Source organism: Caenorhabditis remanei, chromosome IV (assembly GCF_010183535.1).
Source record: "Caenorhabditis remanei strain PX506 chromosome IV, whole genome shotgun sequence".
In the NCBI taxonomy this organism is placed as follows: domain Eukaryota; kingdom Metazoa; phylum Nematoda; class Chromadorea; order Rhabditida; family Rhabditidae; genus Caenorhabditis; species Caenorhabditis remanei.
In genome coordinates, this window is record NC_071331.1 from 1,110,285 (window position 1) to 1,120,028 (window position 9,744).

The window sequence follows — 9,744 nt, forward strand, 5'->3', positions numbered from 1 at the left end:
TAGTAGATATGAAACAGTGGCCATATTTAGTCCATACGACAAAATTCAAATTATTTTCCCGCGAAACCGGAAGTCTAGTAAAGCGCGTTAGCACACCACTTGGTATGCAGCCAATTGAGTCGCCACTCATCCAAATCATGTGTTTATAGCGTGGACGAATGATTGGGAATTCCATTTTTCTCGCTATTCAAACTTCTCAAAAACATATATCGAATTCATGAAAAAATTAAAATTTCCACTAAGTTTTTTCGGATAATTTTTTTGAATTTCGCGCTGATTTACCGGATGCTTCATATATACTTTCTATGGCCCTGAGCATGTCACCGTCGTAATAATTTAGGAATTCAAATTCCTCGATCTTTTTCCCGCGAATTATTGACCCTGTTCGCTGTTCGCCGGAGCGCAGTTGCCTTACCCCTCTTCAATTTTTTATTTTGTTTCGTTTCCGTGTTTTTATTAGGTTCATCTTCTTGTTTTACTGCTTGAAAAATGACAACTATACTGATATATGCAGAAATGTACCCCAACTACCAACACAATTTCCCACGAATCACCGATACTGTCCAGAATCCGGCGGCAGGGACATCCGGATCGCAATACCAGCAAGCCTGGAATAACCAGATGCTTAATAATGGGCAGTACGGTAGCCAGGACTACACGCAATACGCAACTAACCAGTATTGGTCTGGTTATATGAATAGTAGGTTGACGGCTCCCTACACTATAGAAAAATAATTTCAGACTTCAACGCGCCTACCTTCAATCCTCCACCGTCAGAAATCCCCTTCGAGCAAATCGATCAAGATAATATCAAAGTAACTCTTCATGATGAAAAGCTGTGGAATTCATTCCATGAATTGGATAATGAGATGGTCACTTTACCCACAGGACGGTTGGTTTTTCGTTTGAATCTTCAAAACCATCCAATTTTGGTTTCAGAGTCATTTTCCCATGCCTCTCCTACGCCATCTCCGGTCTCCCGCAACCAGCAACCTTTATTTTCGGTTTGAAGCTCCGAAGACTGAACAAGAATACACTGAAATACAAAAGTGGCAAATGGAAAGAAATCGGGAAAAGTGTGAAGACAGATTTGGAGAGTAATGAGATATTCACAGCGTCAGAAGATGGAAAAATTGTTTTCAAAAACGCCAAGATTCATACAATCAGAAAAAAAGATAATGCGAAAAGAAAGGAAGATGAAAAATCAACGAAGAGAAAGAGAAGAGCTCAGGTAGATCTAAACAAGGAGAGCAGCAATTCAGTGAGTTCTATTAGCTCAACACAGTTTTTACAACTGCGCTCCACCGAAACGGCCTTGAAAAATGTCTCGTTTTCTCTGAGTCTCTAAATTTCGCACACATTTTTCTTCGGTTTCGGTAGAGCGTGATTAAAAGAAGCGTTCCGTGCTAACAATTCCAGGTTTTCTTTTATACCAAAACTGGTTTTTTTCAGCTCCTCGTCACTAGCCATTGTCGATACATCCCAGTACTCTCCGTATACTACGTACAGTCCAAATCCAAAAAACTTCTGAAGACATTTGAGATCGATGAGACTCAGTTCGTTGCATTGACATCTTATAAGAATGATGCAGTTAGAAAAATGAAGACAAATCTGAATCCATTTGCTAGACCAGATTATAAGAAGGAAATTGCCATGAATTCGGACGAGTCATTGGTGAATTCTACATTGGATTCTGGTATATCGTCGATGGATAACACTATGGGTTCTTCAGTTTACAGTGAAATGTCACCAATTGCTTCGAAACGGACAAAATCTGATGTCAACTTTTGTCATCCAGATATTTCTCAAAACCAATACCAATTCAATGGATCGATCTGGAATTCATCTATGAATTCAGGACCGTCTCACTTTCTGGCAAACCAGAAGTCAAACAAGAACAGTTTCACGAACTCTTCATCATCAGCTACTGGAAGTTCATCTATTCACACTGGTCGAGACGCTACTATGAAACCACTACAAGAACACTCATGGCAACCAACACATCCCAATGCCCCTGCTTCTCCATGGACACCTATCGCCCCAGGACAACCGAATCAACCATGGGTGAATAACAGTTCAAGTCTAGATTTTGGACAGAATCACAATTATCAGTTTTGAGTTCTTTATTTAATAAATAAAAAGTGATTAAACTCTTCTTTGTCTTTTTCTATTCTAATTGAATTGAATAGATCTAATTTTCCAAAGCAAACAGAAGTTTTGAGCTAATAACCCAAAGATACAAATTTTAAGGAATTGATTGGATAGTGGAATGTGTCGGAAACTTGTTCTAGTAACGTTTTATAAGCAGCTATAAGTTTTCAAGATTATTTGTGGCAGAAACACCGGAAAACTGAATTCATCTAAAGAATGTTCTTTCTGAAAGTGATACTAAAAACACAGAAAAGTAGAGTCTTTCTTTGTTTCGATATGGTCAAAATTTATTTCATCATTAATTTATGCACTTCCGAAGGGTACGTGATAGACAAAAATATGAGTAAAGTCGGTTTAACCGTTTCAGTTTTTTTGTTTTTGTACCTTGAGATTAAGTTTCTACCGAACATACTCTTTTCTCTATTAAACGTGTCTGCAATTTTTAACGCATCAAAGTTAATGAAATGAAATTGTAATGTCACTTTTCATAATTGATAAACCAAAAAATCACACTATTTTGAAAATCTTTACTAATAATATTCAACAGATCCGTTTGTGTATTTGTTTGTCGCCAGCCATAACTCCCTCTGTACTGGGCCGATTTTTATGAAACCTGGATAGATGTATTGGAAATGTGTCTTAGTTGATGCCCGAACTTTTCTTTTTTCAAAAATGTCAAATTTGACGTCATCTGGAGACGATACCGATTTCAACGGTAAATAGTGTTGTGAAAAGGTGTGTCCCGACAGGGTGGTAGAAAGCTCAAAATATCAATCCGATACTACTGACTCGGTGTTTCTTTCCTGCATTCTCGACAGCGCACCGGCCGCGCGTATTTGGTGTAGCGGTCTACGCAGATGATTCTAACTCATGTGGTGCTGAGTTCGTCCTCTCCCTATCAGAAAAGTTTTTTGTTTTGCTTTTTTGTTATGGGAAAGCAATTTATTGAGGAGCTATTTGATTTAAATGGAGGGAATAGCAGTGATTTTGATGAAAAATTTCGGCTCTATTACAGTTTAGATGTCCTTTGAAAACTCGAACGTCCCAAAAACACTTAAACGTCCCTTAAAACACTTAGGCGTCCCTTGAAACACTTAAACGTCCTTTAAAACATTTAAACGTCCTTTCGGATCCCAAATATGTTCAAAAATGTTTAAACGTCCCAAAAAACATTTAGACGTCCCAAAAAATGTTTAGACGTCCCATTAAATATTAAGACGTCCCTTAAAGTCTGAAAAATTGGTTTTAAATAATTAGACGTCCCAAAAAAAATATAGACGTCCCAAAAAACATTTCAACGTCCCAAAAAATGTTTAGACGTCCCTTCAACACTAAAAGCCACTGAAAGTGTTCAAGGGACGTCTAAACATTTTTTGGGACGTTTAAATGTTTTTTGGGACGTCTAAATGTTTTTTGGGACGTTTAAATCTTCAGAACAATGTTTTGGGATTTCAAGGGACGTCTAAACATTTTATAGGACGTTTAAACGTTTTGGGACGTCTAAACTTTTGAAAGGACGTTTAAAAAAATAGAGTTTGAAAGGACGTTTAAGTGTTTCAAGGGACGCCTAAGTGTTTTAAGGGACGTTTAAGTGTTTTAAGGGACGTTTGAGTTTTTAAAGGACATCTAAACTGTAATAGAGCCAAAATTTCTCAATAGTTCTGTTATCGTCGGAGATGTTGTCAAATTGACAGTGATGACACCCGCAGTCCGGTACCTGTGCACCCGATCTTGCATTTGTGAGAAAATCGTATGTAAATTTGGTCAAGAGGTCGCGAAATTCCTGTTGGCAATAGCGCAAAAGAATACCATATACCTAAGTCTACAAAAAAGGGAATAAATGGAAGAATGCCACTCAAGTAGTGATGGTGGTTTGTGAATAAGCAAATTTGTCGTTGCTCGGCTACCTAAAAATGAATTCTAGGAAAAGGGTTTGTTCAAACACCGTCTCAGTCTTCCCTATTCCGAGGAGGGAGGCGGCATCGCCGCCGATCAGAAAAAACTCATACCGGTATTTATGATCACTCGCCTTTTGGGGAGGGAAGAAAGAAGAGTTATCAAGTTCACGTTCAGAGTTGAGCGGAATGCGATTTTTGAAATGGCGGAAGGCGGAAGACGGAAAGCGGAATGAACATTTTTAAAGCGGAAAGCGGAAGGCGGAAGTAAAAAAAATTGGCGGAAAGCGGAAAGCGGAAGACGGAAGCAAAATTTTACGGAGGAAGGCGGAAGGCGGAAAGCGGAATGAAAAAAATTGGAAAAAAGTGGCCTTATTTTGTTGTAAAAAGCTTTTAAAAATGGTTAAATCTGTATTAAATTTCTTTTTTTGGTAAAAATTGTTAGTTTTGCTGCAAAAAAACTTTTAAAATATCAGTAAATTTGAGTAGGCGATCAAATTTTTCGAGCTGATATCCTCTAGGCGGAAGGCGGAAAAAATTCTTAAAACGGCGGAGGCGGAAGGCGGAAAGCGGAAATAGGCACAAATTTAGCGGAAAGAAAAAAGTGGCGGAATTCCGCTCAACTCTGTTCACGTTCTTCTGTAAGATTGCTTCGAAATAAGGAAAACACAGGAAGAAAGTTCAAATTCGTAAATTCGAAAACATCCTATTCTAAGTTCCATATTCTATCCGAATATAAAAAGTCATTGAGAAACTTTGTAGAACTTGAGTCTGAAAAGGAGAGATTTTACAATTGTGCTTTGTCGGAACGGACTGCTCAGCTAAGAAGCGCCGCAGGCGCTGTGAAACTGAGAAGGGTGGTGTAGGGAAGGAGGTTTAGTCGCCGTTAGGCGACGTAAACCGACTGGTAATGATAAGTTCAGAATGTTACATCTACCTTGGTGGTATATGTCTTCCAGTCTGTGGGGGCCAGGGCCTAGACCTCTGGTGGGGTCTAGGCGCCGGCTTCATATACATATTCATAACAGAACACAGGTTAACGATGATTGATTTTATTTAGAAACAGTGTTAGTAAGATTTACATAAAACGAATACATAAGAGAGTAGCTAAAATGCAAGAGATATAATAAAAGGATATTAGTGTTACAGAAAGGATAATAGAATAAAAGGAGGGTGACCGAGGAGGTGTTCTCTCGGTCACCTCTCATGATCGGCGCCCCGTGCCCGACTGGCGTCTTGGCTCCCGCTTCTATCTTCTTTCTCTTCTTCTGTCTCTCTCGCTCTCTCGGTCTTCTCTTCCTCTTCCACACCATGACAAGAATAATTTAATAAACTTTGGAAACAGTGGTTTTTGATTGAATTTGTAGATAAGCCGATCTCCGGTTGTTGTTGTCCTCTTCTACCAAGTTTCCCAGAGACTTCCTATTAGTTTTCACAATTCCGTGTAATATCTGTGTTGTGGTATACAAATGAGTCGTTGTGACAGTGCGAGTGGATAAGTGTGACACTGACCCAGTACACTATGTAAACAAACAAATACTGTACACTTCCCGAAGGTCAGTGTGACGTGTGACACGCAACAACTCGTCTTCCAGTGGGGTCACACTTTTCTTTCCGTCATTCTCACGCATTATCGTTATGGTGAGCAGTTTTTTGGGTCATTCTTCCTTCTCTTCTATTCTTTTTATAATTTAGTTATCTGTGCTACGTAATTATTTTCATCAAATCGTTTTCTAGCTCCGGCAGAATTGACAGTATCAACAGTAACACCAAGTATAGCAGATATGAAACAGTGGTCATATTTAGTCCACACGACAAAATTCAAATTATTTTCCCGCGAAACCGGAAGTCTAGTGAAGCGCGTTTGCACACCGCTTGGTAGGCTGAGTCGCTGCTCAGTCAAATCGCGTGTTTTTAACAAAGAAGAACAATAGGGAGTTACATTTTTCTCACCTTTCTTCCATTTTTCTTGCTATTTTCTGTTAAACTTCTCAAAAAGCATCGAATTCATTAAAAAAGGGAAAAAATACAAATTTTCAACGCAAAAATTATTTTTTGGATAATCGTTTTTTGAACTTCGCGCCTATTTAACTAGATGATTCTTATAGAGTTTCTATGACCCTGACAAGGGAATTGACTTTCCGTACCCGTTCAGAATTTTCTATAAACTTGCACACTGATAGTTTCGAGTCTGCTCTGAACAATGATGATAGTCAAAAAGTGCAAAACTCCCGAAAAAGTGCATTTTTTTGCTCCGAAAGTTGGCTCATTTTTCATCATAGAAAACGCGAGTGCCACTGTGGGAGGACTATCGGGTTTGTGAAGGCAACTAGCTGCCCTCTAGGTCAGCGGTTGAATGGTCACGTGGCAGAGTGGGGGACTGGTGGGAGGAAGGTCTGGGGATCGATCCCTTCACCTTTTTTCTTTTTATTTGCTTTTTGAAAACCGACTGTGGAAAGTTAATTACAGCTTTTTCGACCTATTCTATGAAGTTTTTATTCCGTTTTGAACTATTTTCTACATTATCTGAACATTTGCAACAAAATTTTTTTTTGAGAAAGTTTTGTGATCATTCATTGGTGGACACTCCTCTTTGCAATTCTTTAATGAATCATGGTTTTTCAGTAGGTGTGCCGGATTCTTGCTGTACAGTCATTCTAAGTAAAATCTGATTCGAAAGTAGATGAGAAAATTTGGTTGACAAGCTTTCAAAAATGAGCGGGTAGCCCATGAGGAGATGAATGAATGATCATGAGAACACAAAACTTTCTCAAAAAAAAATTTTGTTGCAAATGTTCAGATAATGTAGAAAATAGTTCAAAACGGAATAAAAACTTCATAGAATAGGTCGAAAAAGCTGTAATTAACTTTCCACAGTCGGTTTTCAAAAAGCAAATAAAAAGAAAAAAGGTGAAGGGATCGATCCCCAGACCTTCCTCCCACCAGTCCCCCACTCTGCCACGTGACCATTCAACCGCTGACCTAGAGGGCAGCTAGTTGCCTTCACAAACCCGATAGTCCTCCCACAGTGGCACTCGCGTTTTCTATGATGAAAAATGAGCCAACTTTCGGAGCAAAAAAATTCACTTTTTCGGGAGTTTTGCACTTTTTGACTATCATCATTGTTCAGAGCAGACTCGAAACTATCAGTGTGCAAGTTTATAGAAAATTCTGAACGGGTACGGAAAGTCAATTCCCTTGTGAGCATGTCTACGTCATAACAATTTACGTCCGCAACATTCATCAGTCTTAAGTCCCCGCGCATTACTGACCCTATTCGCTGTTCGCCGGAGCGCAGTTGCTTCACCCCTCAATTTTTTATTCTGTTTCATTTCCGTGATATTATCAGTTTCATCTTCTTGTTTTATTATTTGACAATAATACGCGAATTTTCAGAAATGTACCCCAACTACCAACACAACTTCCCACGAATCACCGATACTGTCCAGAATCCGACAGGATCGCAATACCACCAAGCCTGGAATAACCATACGCATAATAATGGGCAGTACGGTGGCCAGGACTACACGCAATACGCAACTAACCAGTATTGGTCTGGTTATATGAATAGTAAGTTGGCGGCTCCCTACACACTATAGAAAAATATTTTCAGACTTCAACCCGCCTGCATACAATCCTCCGCCGTCAGAAATCCCCTTTGAGCAAATCAAACCAGATAATATCAAAGTAACTCTTCAAGATGAAAAACTGTGGAATTCCTTCCATGAATTGGATAATGAGATGGTCACTCTACCCACTGGACGGTTAGGTTCACCTTTGATTTTTCAAAACCTTCAAATTTCGGTTCCAGAGTAATCTTTCCATGCCTCTCCTACATCATCTCCGGTCTTCCACAGCCTGCAATGTACATTTTCGGTTTGAAGCTCCGAAGGCTGAACAAGAATACACTGGAATACAAAAGTGGCAAATGGAAAGAAATCGGGAAAAGTGTGAAGACAGATTTGGAGAGTAATGAGATATTCACAACGTCAGAAGAAGGGAAAATTGTATTTAAAAACGCCAAGATTCATACAATCAGAAAAAAAGATAATGCGAAAAGAAAGGAAAATGAAAAATCAACAAAGAGAAAGAGAAGAGCTCAGGTACATCTAAACAAGGAGAGCAGCAATTCAGTGAGTTCTATTAGCTCAACACAGTTCTTATATCTACGCTCCACCGGAACGTCCTTGAAAAATGCATTTTTCTCTGAGTCGCTCAATCTTGCACACTATTTTATTCAGTTTCGGTAGAGCGTGATTAAAAGAAGCGTTTCGTGCTAACAATATTCCAAGTTTTCATTGATATCAAACCTGGTTTTTTTTTCAGCTCCTTGTCACTAGCCACTGTCGGTACATCCCAGTGCTTTCAGTATACTACGAACAATCACAACATTCCAAAAAACTTCTGAAGACATTCGAGATCGATGAGACTCAGTTCGTTGCATTGACATCTTATAAAAATGATGCAGTTAGGAAGATGAAGACAAATCTGAATCCATTTGCTAGACCGGATTATAAGAAGGAAATTGCCAAGAATTCGGACGAGTCATTGGTGAATTCTACATTGGATTCTGGAATATCGTCGATGGATAACACAATTTCTTCTTCAGCTTCAAGTGATATGTCGCCAAATGCTCCGAAACGGACAAAATCTGGTGTCAAAAAGCTCAGCACCTCGACTGACGGATCATCCACTTCATATCAGTTCAATGGATCGATCTGGAATTCATCGATGAATTCAGGACCGCCCTACTTGCCGGAGTCAAACGAAAACAGTTTCACGAACTCTTCATCATCAGCTGCAGAAAGTTCTGCAATTATTGGAATCACTGAAATTCATCCACTACAGGAAAACTCATGGCAATCAACACATCCTAATGCCCCGGCTTCTCCATGGACACCAATCGTCCCAGGACAACTGAATCAACCATGGATGGATAACAGTTCAAGTCTAGATTTTGGACAGAATCACAACTATCAGTTTTGAGTTATTTTTTCAATAAGTGATTGAGCCCGGATTTGTTTTATGTTATTCTAATCGAAATGGAAAACCCTAATTTTTCGAAGCAAAAAAAAGTTTTTTTTTGTATAGCAGTTCAAGTCTAGATTTTGGACAGAATCATAACTATCAGTTTTGAGTTTTTTTTAAATAAATAAAAAAAGATTACGCTCATCTTTGGTTTATTTATTATTCTATTTAAAAAATAATTCATTTTCAAAGTAGGAAAATGTTATTAAAACACAGAAAAGTAGAGTCATCTACATTTACTTTGCAACAGTAGAAATTAAATTCAATAATTATTTATTTAAGACCAAAGAGTATGTGATAGACAAAAATATGAATGAGCTCGGTTTATCCGTTACAGTTTCTTGTATACGTAGGACGAATCTAACTTTTTATTTTTCAGAGTCCACACTTAATGGAACGTGACAGCAATTTTTAATGCATTAAAGTTAATGAAATGAAACTGTAATGTCAATTTTCATAATTGGTAAACTAATTTAAACTAAATTAGGTAATTTGAAAAGGTAACATAAATTATATCATGGTCGCATGAAACAACTACCAAGTGAGTTATGAAATTTGAGTTGTTGCTGAAACAGTGTTTTTTTTTGAATGACAAAAGCTAGCAGTTCAATTTGCAACCAGCTGTTTTCATATGTTTTCAATCGAAGCATTGGCATAGAGAATTCTGAGA

General features: G+C 38.4%; 2 protein-coding genes across 2 annotated transcripts; both read left to right on the top strand.

The window, feature by feature from the left end:
* Positions 1–516: 516 nt before the first annotated feature.
* GCK72_012186 (uncharacterized protein) lies at positions 517–2,118 on the top strand (the record flags this gene model as incomplete). Its single annotated transcript, XM_053728902.1, has 4 exons — positions 517–643; positions 742–892; positions 940–1,261; positions 1,453–2,118. 4 exons carry the CDS (start codon positions 517–519, stop codon positions 2,116–2,118), a joined length of 1,266 nt encoding a protein of 421 aa, XP_053583674.1.
* Positions 2,119–7,444: 5,326 nt separating this feature from the next.
* Positions 7,445–9,032, top strand: GCK72_012187 (uncharacterized protein; the record flags this gene model as incomplete). Its single annotated transcript, XM_053728903.1, has 4 exons — positions 7,445–7,616; positions 7,660–7,810; positions 7,858–8,149; positions 8,373–9,032. The coding sequence occupies 4 exons, from the start codon at positions 7,445–7,447 to the stop codon at positions 9,030–9,032; spliced, it is 1,275 nt and encodes a 424-aa protein (XP_053583675.1).
* Positions 9,033–9,744: the final 712 nt, after the last annotated feature.